The sequence below is a fragment of the Haliotis rufescens genome, unplaced genomic scaffold, assembly GCF_023055435.1.
Source record: "Haliotis rufescens isolate VD_foot unplaced genomic scaffold, xgHalRufe1.0.p SCAF_3, whole genome shotgun sequence".
NCBI classification, from domain to species: Eukaryota; Metazoa; Mollusca; class Gastropoda; order Lepetellida; family Haliotidae; genus Haliotis; species Haliotis rufescens.
This window is the reverse complement of record NW_025964001.1, coordinates 41,413,750-41,431,650: the sequence shown is the minus strand read 5'-3', so window position 1 is coordinate 41,431,650 and position 17,901 is coordinate 41,413,750. Positions and strand designations below refer to the sequence as shown.

Here is a 17,901-nt window from a genome sequence, read left to right as displayed (position 1 = left end):
ACAATCGTTGATCCTGATAAAGGGCGCGAGAAAACATTGGAGAGGTAGCAAATGAAATCTACCCCATACAGTGAGGGCCTGCGCCGATGTTAGGAGGCCCAGGAGTTGCCATTGACGCAGTTGAAGCGGCTGTTTGAGTGCTGACGGTACGAGGCGTTGAATCTTCACCCATCGGTCGTGGGGAATGAACATCCGACCTTGCCGAGTGTCAAACAGGGCTTGGAGTCGAGTGGGAATGAGTTCCCACTTTTGTTCGTTGATTAGCCAGCCGAGTTGTCTGAGAAGACGCACTGTGAAGGCGAGTTGTAGATGGAGGAAAACGGCATCTGCATGAACGTGAATGCAGTGGTCTAGATAAGAATCGAACACGATCCCGTGGGGCCGAAGAAATTCCGAACGGGAGCACCTTCCATTGGTACTGGTGGTCTTGAAAAACGAACCAGAGGAAGTGACGGTGCTCCCGATGGATGGGAATGTGCAGATAAGCGTCTTGGAGATCGAGACTGATCATATAATAGCCGGGATGAATGAGCGTACGAAGGAGCGCGATCGACGTCATGGGATGTGGTGGGGTTTCAAGGTACATAGCGTTGAAAGTCTTCATGTTGAAAATGAGCCGTAGTTTTAAACTGTCCTTTTTGGGGACAAGAAAAATGGGGGAATAAAAAACCTGGGGGTCGCGGGAAGTGTGCCGAGACATCAGATGGCGTTTATTGCTAGTAACGTACCCACTGTTTCGATCATTGTTGCCTGGACGGATACGTTTTCTGATGGGGATGGAGTGTTGTAGGTGGTGGTGAGATCATCGGTAATCGATACCCTTGTTGAAGCAGCTGTGTCACAAAGGGGTCTGCAAGCATGGTCTAATTGTCTGCAAAAATCTGGAGTCTTCCGCCTACAGGCGTTGCTATAACAGGAACAGCTGGGGGCGGAAGTTCCCAGTCGTGTCGATGTGCAAAGGAGTCAAGTTCCTGCTGACCCTCCCTCTTGGGAAGGTTCGCCAGCGCCCTTGGGTCCGGTAAAGGTGACCGATCGAGCCGAGGAGGGCTTCAAGCCCCGTTGACCTCTTCGACCTCATCCGCGCCCTCGAAAGGGATTAGGCTGAGACGAAATAAGGTCACGTAATACGCCATCAGCCTCGGTTCAAAATTTTGGCCATCGGTATCAATTTAGGGGAATAATGCTCATAACGATTTTTGGCAAGGTATGGACCCCTAGAGTTGGAAAATGTGTGATAGCATTGCAGCGGTGGCAGCTTTTTGGGTGTTATCACCTTTTTTCAAAATGGCCGCCAAAATACGAGTTACCACATATAAGTGGCCATATCTAAGTTCATAGAGCAGTTAGGACGGTCATTCTGGTGTCTATGACTAGGTTTGAGGGGTCAAAGATTTCATTTCTACCTTTACCAAAAACATCAGAGCATGTTTTTATATGAAAACCAAAATGGCCGCCAAAATGTTTATTACCACATACAAGTGGCCATATCTAAGGTCATAGAGCAGTTAAGACGGTCATTTTGGTGCCTATGATTAGGTTTGAGGGATCAAAGATTGCATTTCTGTCTTTACCTAAAACATCGCAGCCTTGCTTTATATTGAAATCGAAGATGGCTGTCAAAATGTCAAGATGTCAAAGATAATTTTGTTTGTCTTTACCTAAAATGAGAAATCATTCCTCTATATTTGAATCAAGATGGCCACCAAAATGGCTGCAGTTAAAAATTTAAACTCTGATTATATGCACATAGTTCAGGACGAATCTAATAATCATAGTCATTTTCCAGCTCCTCGTCATCCCTATCTGCATCCTCGCCTGTGCTGTCCTCATCATCTGATGTCCACTACTGCAATCACCAAGTCTGCACATATCAGTGCACTTGAGTCCATTTGTTAAACACTCACTCCTTGTTTACCGTAACCTCAGTAGTCTGATCCACAGGGATATGCCCAAAGGGGTTGTTGCTGGAAAGTGGCACCGAGAATTGGCCTGCCTTGAAGGCTCTATATACATCAGGATTATTCTCGAGGAGATTTGTCATCTGAGCAAAGGATGCAGACAGGTACCTGGCATAGTTGACCTTATTGTAGGCAAAGCACCATGGGATCATCGTTCGTATGGCATTGAGGTGCAAATCCCAGTTTCCCTCTCGTGAAGGATGCAGAAGGCCAAATACTATATCCTCTACCATGTCTATATAGGACATCCAGTATCCTGATAGCTCTCCATTGTTGTGACGGAGGTGTTCCTGGAAGTCTGGACTTGTTTTCCTTGCAAGGATCCACACCAGATTTTTGTTGCAGGCAATTTGAGCAGCTTCCTTGGCTTCCCGGACATGGTTCTCTCTGGTTGGTAAAGGCTGTGGGCTACATAGGCTTCAAGCTCTGCGTGCTCAATGTTGACTGATCTCTGCTTTAGTTTATCAATGATTGGAAGTTCAGCCCTGGAGAGGTGTGGTCAATAGACCGTAGGCTGGACCGCTATGCCATTGACTCGATGTGATGTACCCTTTCCAGTGAGAGTCTCCTCAAGTCTATCTATATTGTCCCATGCATGATTGGTAAACACATGAGGTTTGATGGAGGCTGGAAGTACAACTCTCTGGTTGAGGCCTATAGCTTACTTTTGGAGACACAGGGCAGTATCATTTTCTTCCATCTGGTAGTAGGACACTCCATGGCCAAACTTGTTCAGTGTCCAGATGATCTCAATGTTTCCAGTAAGTGCCTTTACCGTATAGGGAAGAAGAATATGTTTTGGTGGTTTATGTTGTCCACGTGTCACAGCGTATATCATGTCCTGGCTAAATGACTCGACCAGAGTGGTAACCCTTTGTGATTGAATCTTGGTGTCAGGATCTCCAGTCAGAAGCCAGACAAGAAACCGCTCTAGTTGATTTGGTATGGTGATATCATTCACATCAGATGGATGGTATGGCCAGGGAATGGGTGTCATGTCCTGTTTGATGGCCACTCGGATCTATGATGAAGTCTGTTCTATGATCTTGTTGACATCTGTGGACTTGGCTTTCCAAATTCGGGGCGCCCTATGTAGAGTTTGATTTTCAAAGACAACATCCTTCAATGATACAGTCAGGAACCATCAACAACTTTCCCTTGCCATCTAGAAATATATCTATTGAATCCACCAGACAACATGTATGATTCCAGTTCTGTGGTCAAGGAAGTGATTGAAATGATATTCTTGTTGGGGATGATATCAGTTCTGATGTACTGAAAAAGCTCTGCCTAAGCGTCTCACTCAATCCTGTGAAACAGTTCATATCCATCTGTTTCTTTCTCATGTTCATTCTCAACATTGTACTCATTAGCCCTGGTATAATTCTTATAACACAAAACATGATAGTGTTCCTCGGCAGCAATTATGTCTCTACTGGTTAGTGCTAGTAGCTTTTCATCTCCTCTTCGGATAGCAAGCTCCCGAAGTATTTGGTCTGCTCTCAGTTGTACAGCTTGTGTAAGCTTTTCACGTGTGTTGGAGTGCTTTTGATACTTGACCTTGCTACAGAATATGCAGATTGGATCATAAACCCTTGATTTTAATGATTTTTTCCTGGATGACCTTTTTGGTGCACAGTCACTAGTACTAGCCTCATCACTTATGCTTACATCTGTTTTCCTTTTCAGTGTCTCCAAATCCCTTTTCATGGTGAAGAGGCTTCTACATTTTCGATGATAGAAGATTTTTGGAAAATCAATGCCTTTAAGCTGTTTTGCAATGTCTAGAATAGCGGCATGGTTTCTCACTCTAGCTGCTTCAAGTAAAGTTAGCCAAGAGTTGTAGTTTTTAGGACTGGCTAAATGTTCATCTTCATCAGACACTCTTTGGTGTATGATACACTGGTCTTCAGGGGGTTTCTTTTCCATCTTGAAGGAAGGGGATTCTACTTATCTACTTCTACTTCTAACTGCAATCTACTTCTACTTTTTATCTATAGTCTTGGTCTATATGCAGAAAATAAATTACATAAATATTGCTATTGAAATCATACCAAATGTCCCTCGGTTCCATATGAGGAGAATAAAGCTCATAGTGATTTACAGCGAGGTATCCTCCTAGAGTTGGAAAGTATGGTAGTTTGGTGTAAAGGAAACCAAATACCTTATATTAGGGGTTGGGGCCCAAAATGTTTTTCAAGGTGAAGGGGTCAAACTGTCTAAAAATAAATTGGTCAAATAACAATGTAAATCTAAACTTTGGGATTTTTTTTCAGAACAGTTTGTCCTGGTGACCCCCCAAAAAAACAAAACAAAACAAAAAACAAACAAACAAAAATACCAACCCAAAACAAAACCACCATTTTAAGGCAGTTGCATTTTCTATGCAAGAAGCCAAGGTCCATGTTTGTGGGGTATTGCTATTTAGTTTTAGATTTTTTTTATAAATTACCGGATTTATTCCTAATGATGTACATCATCGGTTGTTAAACAGTTAAACATGGCTACTTAATGCATGCGGTGGCAGCCAGTTTGACTGCCATTTTGGATTTCAATATAATCAAGGCTGCGATGTTTTAGGTAAAGACAGAAATGCAATCTTTGACCCGCCGAACCTAGTCAAAGACACCAAAATGACTGTCCGAACTGCTCTATGACCTTAGATATGGCCACTTGTATGGCCATGCACTTATATGTGGTAACTCGTATTTTGGCGGCCATTTTGAAAAAAAGGTAATAACACCCAAAAAGCTGCCACCGCCGCATTGCTATCACACATTTTCCAACTCTAGGGGTCCATACCTTGCCATAAATCGCTATGAGCATTATTCCTCTAACTTGATACCGGTGACACTCTGGACCCATTGGACTATAAATCGCCCTGGGCAGGAACAAATTTGGGATATTGGCGACCTTTTTCTGTTGAACCTCCAATTGTCTTTTCTGGAGACGTAGAAGGTCCACCGTGACCTGAAGGCTATAATCTCTCTGCACGTCCTGTGCGACCCGTTGTATCACGTCAGCAAACAAGGAGCGGGAAGACCAGGGTTGCTGATACAGTTTGGCCTTAAACTGCAACGAAGAGCCGTCATGGAGCCGGCGTGGTGAGTGAGTAGGTCCAAAATCTGCATAAGCTTGTCTTGTGTAAGGTTGATTCTATCAGCTAATCACGTAATGTTCGATATTCCATGAGATTGCAATGCACATGCGCGAGTCAGTGCAAACCGCGCTTTTAGCGAGTGCAGACGCATTTAGAGTTGGAACAATTTTCAACTCATTTGCTATCAGACAGTGTATAATCACACTGTGTGGTCATAGTATCAGACAGAGTAAAGTTATTATTAACTTGCTACTAAGTAGATCTAAGCGTAAAATTACGCTCGAACTTTCCACAAGTCAAAACAATTGCTGAGGCCGTGTTGAAAAGTCCCCGGCCTGTCGACGCGGGTGTGTCTAAATCCTCTAAAGGGAAACAAAAAGCCACTAAATCCCCTAAACCGTCAACATCGACAGCTTCTGCCACTTCTCAAGCAGATCATACTTCCCCTCATCATCATGCGCCCGATGCTTCTGGGACTTTGCTTGACGAATTTCGCAAGATGAACGAACGCATGGAAAAGAGAATGTCTGATTTTGAAGGCAGAATTGACACCCTTACACAAGATTACGCTTACGATGATGAGCAGAATTTTATTTATGAGGATGATGATGATGATTATATTCCGCCAAGTCAGGCACATACTGCAAAAATCTACGAAACGGGGACTGTTGACATAGCAACAGAACTACTTAGTGGAGAGGAAGTCGTGCATGCGCATGATGAAATCAGTGCTGATCCTTCCGGTTTAGAAGTTGTAAACCTCATCAGAGAAACTCTGCCGATAACAACGACTGATGGGGACCCAATTGACACCAAACTGGCTGAATTGGTTCATCAGGTATTCACTACCAAGTTTGATGATGCGGTCATCGCACAGAAACTAAAAGACCTGAAAAAGCCAGCTAACTGTTCGGATTTGAACACGCCTGAAATTAACAAGCTAATATGGGATTCCCTGCAATCAGACACATGTTCGAAGGACATAAAAATGCAGCGTGTCCAGAGTGGAATGATAAAGTCGACCATAGCAGTGACAAATACACTGAACAGTTTAATTGCTCACAAGCAAGAGGTGCCAGCCACTTTGTTCAGAGATATTGTTTCCAAGTTGAGTGACTCACTTACGATGTTGGCTTATGTCCATAGAGAATTAAACCTCAGAAGGAAGGAACTGATAAAACCACAGTTGAATGATCACTATCGTGCACTGTGTACCCCAAGTGCTCCGACAAGTTCAGATTACCTATTCGGGGAGGATGTGGCCAAACACTTGATAGACATTGCTATGTCAACTCGACTTGGTCACAAGGCTACTAGCTATGGACATGGAAGAGGCCGAGGTTGGCACAGATATCAACCCTATCCATATGGTGGTAATAGATGGGCGAGAGTCCGTGGCAGAGGCAGATATTTCCATGGTACGCCTTTTTTAGGGAACGGCAGAGGCCGCTTGAACAAGTTCTCCGAAAAAAGAGGAGGGGGAAAGTCGGCCAAGCAATAGATGGCTGTACACAGACAACAGATGATAGCCAGGTAGGTGAGTACCTTGCTATGTCTGACTGCTCAAATGTTGATTTTATGGCTGGTCGATTATCTTCATGTTTACATGAGTGGGAGAAACTAACAAAGGATCCTTTTATATTGAATGTCATAGAGGGTCTCAGAATTGACTTTATTGAAAAGCCAAAACAATTGTTTGAACCTCATCAAATTAGATTTAATCTACAAGAAAGTGCTATCATTAGTGAAGAAATTCAAATCTTACTCAAACAAAATGTTATTGAACCAGCAGAGGAGACTGCTGATCAGTTTGTTTCAAATATTTTTATTAGAAAGAAGAGTAGTGCAAAATACAGACTAATATTAAATTTGAAACAGCTCAATGAATATGTTCAATATCACCACTTTAAAATGGAAAGCTTGCAGAATGTGTTGGACATGATCACTCCAAATGTCTACATGACATCCATAGATTTGACAAATGCCTACTATTCAGTAAATGTCCATGTTGCACACAGAAAGTATCTCAGGTTTAGATGAGGAAATGGTCTCTATCAATTTACATGTATGCCGAATGGCTTAGCTTGTGCCCCTCGTGTATTCACTAAGATACTGAAACCAGTCTATTCCTATCTCAGGTGTCAAGGTAATCAGTGCCTCGGATATATTGACGATTCTTTCACTCAAGCAACAGAAAAAGAAAACTTGTAGAATTTTCCTATTCGGAATATTCTATAAGTAATACGTTACCACTGTTATACCGAGGCTGTTGTCTCCCACAACTGCTGCTATAGCGAAATCTACCACAGAGATCTCAATTACCTCATGCAGCACGTGCGTAGCCACCTAGCTGCCATGTGACACCCTTCACTCTTGTCTCTTGCGAGAGCAAGTGCTCGGGGGACGGACGGGCGGGCAGCAGCCCAGTGGTAACGTATTACTGATAGAATATTCCGAATAGGAAAATTCTACAAATTACATTAAGTAATACGTTACCACTGTTATACCGAGGCTGACTACCACAGTAGGCAGCGGGGAGCACCTACAACCCGAATCCTGACTGCTAGCGTTTCTTCCGACCAGCGGAAGTAAACACCAAGGCGGAAGCACTCGATGCGCATGCACCTAGCTAGGCGTTACCCTATAGGAATACCAAAGCACTGTCAAGCGCATACCGTAAGGCTCAGTCGTCATTGCAAAAACGATTGGTGACTCCAAACGGCCCCACTGGATAGGTATTTCATCGCCGCAGCGGATGAGAACACTGTATCCGCGTGAGCTTAATCATAGATCAGGTTAAACAGTCGAAAAGAGGGAAATTAATTTCATTCAGACCGTATATCCCAGAGCAAGCCTACTAAAAGTATGCATGAGGCGCGTGACCTAATTCCAGTATTTGTAAGCATGCATCACAAGGTTGGGATACACGACAGACAATTAAATACATAATTGTCAAAATACAAATAAGGACAGAGCACACAAAAAGCCGCCCTCACCTGTGGTGTGAGTGCGCTGGTTTGCGGGACCCCAACTCCTGTACCCACGGCAGTGGGAACATTGGAGTCGACCCAGATTGACCACCGTGTAAGGTCTGACGCCTGAGGAGTTCGGAATTGCGCTGGGCACACCCCTTAGGTGCCCGCTTGCGCCGCGATCCGCGGCCCAAGACGGTGCACACTCTCCACGACGGCATCAGCGACCTGTTTGAGGTAATGATTGGCAAAAACCGAGTCAGAACGCCAGTAACAACCTCGTAATATTCTGCGAACAGAGATGTTCGAGTGTAGGGCAAATGTTGCCGCTAGCGCCAGATTGATGACAGAACGAAGCCACAACGCAATCGAGTTGCGAGTTATGTCAACCGTGCGATTAGGGTTACACGATATGAACAGACGGTCACGCCCTTGTCTACGTTCATTCGCAGCCTTAAGATAATACTTAAGGGCCCTAACCGGACACAGCGCTCTGTCCTCAGTATCAGCAGGATGTAAGATTTCTTTGAGGGATCTTACAGTGAATTCTCTCTCCGTTTGCCCGACTCTCTGATTCTTGGCGACGAAGCTCATGAGCAGGCCCAGGCGGACCGCTCCTTCGTCACCCCTATCGAATCGTACCTTGGCGACATCGAGTGCATGAATTTCGGATACACGTGCCGCCGTGGCAAAGGAGAGGAGAAATGCTGTTTTCCAAGTCACATGCCGGAACGAAGCACTAAGCAAGGGTTCATACGGAGCTTCCGTAAGTGATTGCAACACTAGGGAAAGATCCCAGGCCGGTGCCCGAAGGCGGCCCTTTTTAAGATCGTGCTGTTTGAAACCCTTGATAATACCCCGTATCACCGGCTCTTTGGAGAGACTGGTACACATAACAACGTCCCTTACCGTAGCAACGGACGAGACATAGTTGGCAATGGAACCCCCGGAGAGTTTCCGGGTCTCTCGCAAGTGAGACATGAAACGAGCAATATCCTGCACATATACCTTATCTGGCGAATGAATGTGATGTTTACAACACCACTTCGTGAAAATAACCCAACGTGCATTATACACCTTCTGGGTAGAATCACGATGCATACTAACGTATGCCCGAGACGCCCGGCGAGAAAAACCTTTACTCCTCAGACGCTCGGTGACAACATCCACGCGTGCAGATTGAACTGCCCTGCGTTTGGATGAAGCTGACAGGTGTGAGGGTGGATCAAGAGATCCGGTCTCACAGGCAGTGGAAGTGGTGACTGCGTGACCTGGGTCAGCAAGTCAGGGTACCACGATCTGTTCGGCCACATGGGCGCGATCAGTAACATTCGACAGCGAACTCCTCAGAGCTAGCTTAGAATGTGTGGTTTCAACGCTGTCGGCGGGTAAGCATAAGCGTCCAAGCCTGTCCAGTCTAACGCGAGAGCATCGTGATCGATGGCCCTCGGGTCCGGGACTGGTGATACAAACAACGGGAGTTGATTGTTGAACCGCGTTGCGAGCAGGTCGACCATCGGACGACCCAAACGTTCGCACAGCCACTGAAACACTACTGGGTTCAGCATCCACTCTGTGGGGCTCGGATCCTGAGGCCTCGATAGAGCATCGGCTAGTACGTTCCGCACACCTGGGATGTGACGGGCGCGTATCTGGCACGGGACACTGTCCACCAGAGCGTAAAACTCGAACGTGAGATCGAGTAGCGAGTGACTGTGGGTTCCCCCCAGTTTGTTCACATAGAACACTACCGTCGTGTTGTCGGTCGCCAGCATGAGCCGGGCGTCGAGGAGACGATGCTTCCAGTGATTGACTGCGTTGATCACTGCCTTGAACTCGAGACAATTGATGTGAAGACCTAGTTCGTCTACGCACAACAGCCCCGAGCTCACCTCCCCCTCTAGATGGGCGCCCCAGCCCACTAGAGAGGCGTCTGTATACAGGTTCAACGTGGCCCGGTAGGGCCGCATAGAGACTCCTGATAAGACATTGTAAGGGACCATCCACCACTCCAGATGCGGTCGGAGCCGATCCGGGAGGGAGACGGTCGCAATGTTCACCTCCGTTGCTAACAACTGGATTAAAAACCGTTACAGCGGGCGGAGTTGGAGACGACCCCGTTCGGTGCAGTCCTGGGCTGATACAAGTAGCCCTAACAGCTGTTCCCAAAAGTGAACAGTCTGTTGCACCGCTAAGACTTTGGCAATCATCGCCTGAATCTTGTGCCACCGGTCTGGGGGGACAAAGAGGCGATGGGACACCGTGTTGAACCGACCTCCGATGAACAGCAAGTTCTGAGAAGGGGTTAACTCGCTCTTGGGGAGATTGATAATCCACCCCAACGAGCCGACGTGCGAAAACGAGATGGCATGACAGGATGTCCATCATTCGATTTGCTACTAGCGAGTCGTCCAGTTACGCGAAGTACCGGACACCCCTCCTGTGGAGGAACCCCACTATGGGGGTGGTTAACCGGGTGAACAGCCAGGGAGCGGACGTGTGAATCATTCTGAGTTCGGCACTGTCCTACTTGGGAACGAGAAATATCCTGGAGTAAAACCCCGGTGTTATTTCTGGTAGAGCTAACTCCCGTACTGCCCCTTCTCCACCAACCTGCCGATGGCATCGGCGTGGATGGGAAGATCGGTTTCCGAATCGAAACCTGCCAACGGGGCAACGGTGAGCGGCGGATTCGCTTTGAGATCAAGTCGAAAGCCGTACCGAATCGTGTTGACCACCCACGGGTCGTCGAACACTTGTTCCCAATTCTCCCAGTAAGTCTGGAGTCTGGCTCCCACTGGGGAAGGAGAGGGGGCCCTGACAGGCTGCGGCAGGCGCAACTGTCCAGGGCCAAGTGACTCGGGTTCGCCTAAGGGCCAACCGAAGTTGGCGCTGTCGGCATACGAACCCCTCCAATGAGAGTCACCTGGAGGGGCCCTTGCCGTCCGTCGACGACTTGGGCTTCCCCCAGTTCCCCGTCTTCCCGCGAAAGGGCAGCTGATTGCCCATACCGGAGCCCTCAGGGCGGGGCTACTTCCCAGAGGAAGAAGAACCTGACCCCTTAGACCTACCGGCCGCAGCAGCCTGGGGCGCGCTCCGGTTAGGAGCGGCACCCAGGCGCCTATGCAGGGACCCAACAAGAGCAAGTGTGTGCCGAGAGTCCTCGGCAACGTACTCCAGGGAAACATTTAAACTGAGCAGGCAGTTGTAAATGCGCTGGTCACGGTCCGTGGGAGAACCTTCGACCAGACGGGCCGCTGCAGCCAAGTAAGTGTCTCCGTGAGACATGGAGTGCTGAGCGAGGGCGTCCAGCTGGTGCAAGGTAGCTTGCGTTACCGTAGCAGCCGGTGGGGCACGGACACCCAACCGCTCAACATGGGCCTCCGCGGTAGGACCAGCCTCGGGAAAGGCAAGGTCATGTACCGGGAATAAACCCTTTCTCAAAAGACGTCGGAGGCAACGGGAGACCCCGACCGGAGGCCGCCGCGAAGGCGTTCTCCAAGGAAGGCTTGATACCGCGCAGCAAGGTTGATGCGGGGAAAGCCGCGTCGGAAGACTCATCGTATACCTCGGAGGAACCCACAGTCGTGGATTCCCCGCGGTACCGGCCGGGGCATGTCCTCAAAGAGGTCATAAACCATGGCCACGCAGTCCTTAACCGATAGCGGGAGCAATGGTTCGGGGGAAGGACCGGTGACCACGGGAGCCGTCGCCGTACCGGTTGACCCTGCGTCTGACCCCGCGGCCACCGAAGTGGCCGGGGACGGAACAGCCAGCGGCCTATCCTGAGATAAGGCCGCCAGCTTGGAGTCCACAAGCTAAACCCCGGACAGCCCACGGGCCGCCAAGGGATCCGCCGCAGCCGTGGTGGTGGTACCCGCAAGGGGACCCCGACCGGACGAGCCGGCCACCACAGGGGTGGAAACGGACTGCACATACAGCCGGTAGCGCTCGCTTGCGGCACACCCCGCAGCTCCTGGTGTGGGGGTAGAGGGGGTGGAGGACGGCGAAACATCCATGTCAGACATTTTGTTTGTACTATGAACAAAGAGCAAAACATGGTTACAACACACGCACCACAAATAGTCACAAACGAGTATTTTCACAAGAAAATAAACGAGCAATGGGAATATAGAACATACACATATAACATATAGAGGAATAAGTGATGTAAAAAACCCAAGATATACTAGAACAGGGGAACGTAAGACGCAACGTGCATACGAGACACCCCGCAAGTATATAGAAAAAAAAAAGGGCGGGAAAAATATTTCCTTTTGGCGGGAAAAATATTTCCAAGCGTAGTTACAGCAAACGCCCCGTAAAAGCACAGTTTATTAAAGAGAATAAACAGTAATAAATATCACCGAATGGTCGGAGAAACAGGAACGCTTGAGCAGTTTATTGTACGTCTTGCTAGAGCAAGCGAAGAGACAAGAGTGAAGGGTGTCACATGGCAGCTAGGTGGCTACGCATGTGCTGCATGAGGTAATTGAGATCTCTGTGGTAGATTTCGCTATAGCAGCAGTTGTGGGAGACAACAGCCTCGGTATAACAGTGGTAACGTATTACTTAATGTAATTGTTCAGTTTCAGTATGTGAAATGTCAAGAGCCTTCAGTTCACTTGGCTTTACAGTTAATTTTGAGAAATCTGTTTTAGAACCATCTACTAGAATAAAATTTCTTGGTTTCCACATTGACTCAGAGAAAATGACACTGGCTTTACCAGATGACAAAGCTCAGGCTATCCAAACTAAATGTAATTTAGTTTTGACTCAGCAACAATGTTCTGTAAGGACAGTGGCTCAGTTGCTAGGTCTATTTGTAAGCACATTCCATGCTGTCATTTTCGGACCACTGCACTACAGACAACTAGATAGGGAAAAAACGGAGGCATAACGGATAATTATGGTGACTTGATACGATGGTGGTATTATCAGAGGATGCTAAGCAGGAAATAAAATGGTGGAAGGACAATGCCATGGGTGCTGAGAAACACATTACAACTTCCTCCGAGCCAGATATGGAAATTAGTACTGATGCTAGTCTATTAGGATGGGGGGCTTGTAATAACAAGAAGTCTATAGGAGGGCGTTGGTCACTCCAGGAGAAGCAGCTCCATATTAATGCCTTGGAAATGAAAGCTGTCTATCTAGCCCTTCAAGCTTTCTCCCTGACTGAGTCATTTCAAGGAAAACATGTCCACATTTTATGTGATAATACTACAGCAGTGGCTTACTTAAAAGCTATGGAAGGTTCAAAATCTAAAGTTTGTAATGATCTTGCAAGGGAAATTTGGTTCTGGTGTATAGAACATAGTGTGTGGTTGACAGTGGCTCATGTGCCGGGACTGACAAATGTTGAAGCTGACAGAGCGTCAAGAAATTTTTCTGAGCGAACTGAGAGGTCTTTGGACAAAACTGTGTTTCAGAAAATCCTTGAACACTTTGGTGTGAATCCAGCCATAGATATGTTTGCTTCACGTTTAAACACGAAGCTTCCACGTTTTGTCAGTTGGCGGCCAGAGCCTGAAGCCGAAGCTGTAGATGCTTTCAGTTTGTCATGGTCAAAAGAGCTCATTTATTGCTTCCCACCTTTTTGTCTCTTGTCTAAGTGCTTGCAGAAAATACAGTCAGATAAAGCAGATGCGCTTGTTATTGCTCCACTACGGTCAACCCAGTCATGGTTTTCGCAATTAATCAAAATGATCTGTTGTAGGCCTGTCAAGTTGCCCAAAGGGAAGACTGTGGTGACGTCACTGGACGGGAAGGTTCACCCGCTAGGAAAGAGACTGAATCTGACAGCTTTCCTACTCTCCGGCAAATATGCGCAGACAGAGGCATTTCTTCGGATGCAACCAGTGTCATCATCAGTTCGTGGCGTTCTGGCACCAGGAAGCTACATATATCCGGAAATGGAGACTCTTTTGTTGTGAAAGGGAAATTGATTTTACTAGACCACATCTAGGACAGGTGTTGGACTTTTTTATGTGTTTATTGAACCAAAAACTTGGTTACAGTTCTATACACACAGCACGATGTGTGTTATCAACATTTATTGATTTGGACGATAGACCTTGTGGATCACACCCTGTAGTGTGTCGGTCTCTGAAGGGTGTTTTCGAGATGTTGCCACCAAAACCACGTTATACAGAGATGTGGAGTGTGACAGATGTTTTGTGTTTTGTTCAGAAGCTTACACCGCTGAAAGATTTATCTTTAAAGGATTTGACTATCAAGTTAGTATTGTTGCTTTCATTAGTGTCTGCCCAGAGAGGTCAGACCTTACACTTGTTAGATATAGACCTTATGACAAGGAGTCAGGATGATACTTTGTTTACATTTCATATTGACAAATTAGTCAAGCAGTCTAGACCAGGTAGATTGCCTAAACCAGTTGAAGTCAGGGCCTATTCTCATGACGAGTCACTTTGCCCACTGAACACTTTGAAGTGTTACCTCAGCAGAACTGAGAGCATCAGAGGATCGGTTACACAACTATTTATAACTTACATTAGGCCTCACAATGCAGTGTCAAGAGACACACTGTCGAGATGGACAAAACTCGGACTTCATAAGTCTGGTGTGGACATTCAGGTATTTAAAGCTCATAGTGTTCGTGCTGCCTCCACCTCTGCAGCGAGGTGTGCATCTGTACCCATTTCAAACATTTTGGAAAAGGCTGACTGGTCATCAGAGAGAACATTTGCCACATTCTATCACAAGCCTATTGTAAGGGACAGAGGTCTGTTTGAATCAGCAGTGTTGGGCAGTGTGATTGAGTAAATATTGCTGGGTTGGAAAAGCTGGCAGGACTTGTCAGTCAATGCAATGTACTTTTAAGTCAGTGTACACAATGCTTATGTGCGACTTATGATGGTTATATTGTCAAGGGTAGCTACCTTCACTGTCATTGTATTTGAGAACAATACATTTAACAATAAAAACTCTTTTGAACATTGCCATTCTTATTTCATATTTGGAATAAAGGTTTCCACTTATGGTGTATTCCCAGCTCATACGAGTGTATATCAGTCTTTAAAATCTTATGGAATCTCGAACATTACGTGATTAGCTGATAGAATCTAAAAGTTAAACGAGACTTACCTGTTAGTTGAAGGTTGACTGTGGTTCTATCAGCTAATCTTAAGTAATGGAGGGATTACATGCCCTCCCGTGGATTCCCACCCTTTTTTCTGGGTATAAGTAATATTACTGATACACACTCGTACTTTAAAGTCTGACTCGCGCATGCGCATTGCAATCTCATGTAATCCCTCCATTACTTAAGATTAGCTGATAGAACCACAGTCAACCTTCAACTTACAGGTAAGTCTCGTTTAACTTTTAGATTAATCCCCGAGTAAAGGCATCTTCTTGGGAATGAGTGGAGAGAGAGACGGAGAGTGCGTCCATGGCTGACAAAATAGTAGACACGAGTGGGAGGGTACGGCGGACTGTGGTATCTAAGTGCGTTAGGTCCCGATCTTCAACCACGTAAGACGAGGTTGAGCGCTTCTGAGACAGAGTAGAAACGTCACTGTCAATCTCTGGGGAGACGACCGTAGTAGACATGCCATGAGTGTCTGTGTCTTCAAGGATGAAGCGGGGGATATGGAGACGATCCCGAAGTCGACGAAGGACGCGAAAGCCGTATCTAGCTTAGAGTTAATGTCCAGTAAGACTGGTCTTGGAGGGAGCGTGATCTTGGACGAACTAGCCGATTGAACTGCGAATCCAGAGAACCTATCCACAGGCGAAGTCTTCCACTGTAACTGCAGTTTATCAGCTATCCAATGCAAGACTGATTCAGGGTCCGCTGGTTCATAACTCCCAACAGGAATGCGTTGACACGGGGTCGTCAAGAACGCCTGACAGGTGTGAACTGTCAGTTGGTTGAGCCTGGATATTGGGATCGCCCGAAGTCTGTTGTTGATCCCTGTGATCCCAACTCGTGGGTAGGATAGGTGGACAAGGGTCGGGAGGAGCCGACCTAGAAGGATTACACTCCGACTATCTGTGCGTCAAACGAGAATGGCTACGAGAATGACTTCTCGTTCTTTATACGACGACGAGCACCGATCCTGTGAACTGTGAGGTGGGTAGGCGTAGCCGGCAGAAGAGCGGTAGTCAGGAAACCGTGACTAAGGGTATCGTGGACGCTGGTAATAAGCGTCATGGTAGATCGGGTAGGTATCCCATCCTCTATGGGCCGCAAAGGTATCCCCCGCCAACAAGGTCCTGTGAGAGTAGCCGCTATGCTGGTAGTCAACGATGGATGACCGGTCTCTATCGTTAGTCAAAGACGATTGGGAGCGGGGTCGATGACGCTCATGGAAACTCAATCAAGAATGTCGATCCTGTGAGCAAGATCTCCGATCCTGCGAGCGCGAACGTCGAACCCATGAGGGAGAATGCCGATCCTGTGAGCGAGAGCGCTGATCTCAGGAGCAGGAACGCCGATCCTTGGAGCGGGAGCGCCGATCCTGTGAACGAGAGCACCGATCGTGGGAGGGGGAATGCCAGTCAGTCGTCTTGGAGGGTGAACGTTGTACCGAAGTGTGACGATCTAAAACGACCCGAGATAAAGTTGTATCGACGACCGTATCTCTAGCCCCCAGGGGGGCTGCAGAGCTAGCCGAATCCAAGAGCGGGAGTGGAGCTATCTGTCGCTGGTATAACGAGAGCTGGACCCGGGTTGATCAGACGGACCGAGCGCACATCGACCTGCATATCTTGCGTTGGAGTTGTAGACAGGTCGCGAGAGGACAAGTTGTCTGTAAGGAAGCTGTCTGAGAAGGTGTCGTCTGTGACAGAAATTACAGGTTCGACAGGATTGTCTTTAAGGCATGTTGAGCTGGTACCAGCTTTGGAATCCCCTGCTTTGGAACAGCTATCGGCAATACGACGACAACGTTGCAGGTAAACTTTAAACGCCGAGTTAGTTAGGGAATTACATTCCGCACATCGGGAACCCAGGGTGCACTGTCCCCGACAGTCGCAATATAATGAGTGGGGGTCTGACGTCGAATAGGTACATCTGCATTCTTTACAAGCAGGACGTTAATTGTCCTTCTTTCCCATATTTTTGTATTTAAGATACTCGAACAAACTGGCGAAGGACAATAATTCTGTGTTTTCAAACACGTCGCCACACGGGGCATGAGAAAGAGAATGAATTGGTAGAGGCGCACACGTGGTCAGTTCAAGCAGGCACAGCGTGCTCGAGAGGCACGTAATTGACCTAGCTTTTGGACATAACCATGGAGATGAAGGGGGGCTTGGGTGGCTATTTTTAGTTTTAGAAGCTGGAAACATGATTCAAGCACATTCCCACATAGGATCAAAGAAAAAGGGAGAAATGCAAAGTGTGAGATAGGATAAGTTTAAAAATTAAAAATTGTCTTTGGCTACATTTCGCAAATGAAGCTACTTTATATGTAAACACACACAACAACACACGAGTGTGCGTGCGTGTGTGTGTATATATCTTTTAATAATTTATACAAACCAGTTGTGCCAATCATTATTGTGACTGAATATAGAATATTGATGGAAGCAGAGAAGTAAGTGTTGGATGTAACAGTAAATTAAACTTACTATTCTGACAGTTCGGACCACTGAATCCAGGAGCGCAGGTGCAATTACTGGCCAGTTCATCCCCGCACGTTCCCGGGTAACACCACGTGCTGTCTTGTCGCCATGAACATGCCTCTAAAGTTGATTAACAGAAAATAATATATTCGACTTGCGTTGAAAAATATTTTTCGGGAGGTGGGGTAGCCTTTCCGTTAAAAATTTTGTTCAATACCCTGAAGGGTCAGGATCAATTGCCCACATGGATACAATGGGTGAAGCCCATTTCCGGAAT

At 46.8% G+C, this 17,901-nt stretch overlaps 1 protein-coding gene across 4 annotated transcripts in view; it reads right to left on the bottom strand.

The window, feature by feature from the left end:
- Nucleotides 1-17,901, bottom strand: part of LOC124123006 — an 84,672-nt gene that overhangs the window by 53,584 nt on the left and 13,187 nt on the right. For all 4 annotated transcript variants that reach the window (XM_046486245.2, XM_046486253.2, XM_046486260.2 and 1 more), the window contains exon 11: nt 17,631-17,744. In XM_046486245.2, the coding sequence (XP_046342201.2) occupies nt 17,631-17,744 (114 nt within the window). The remainder of the gene's footprint in view (nt 1-17,630; nt 17,745-17,901) is intronic.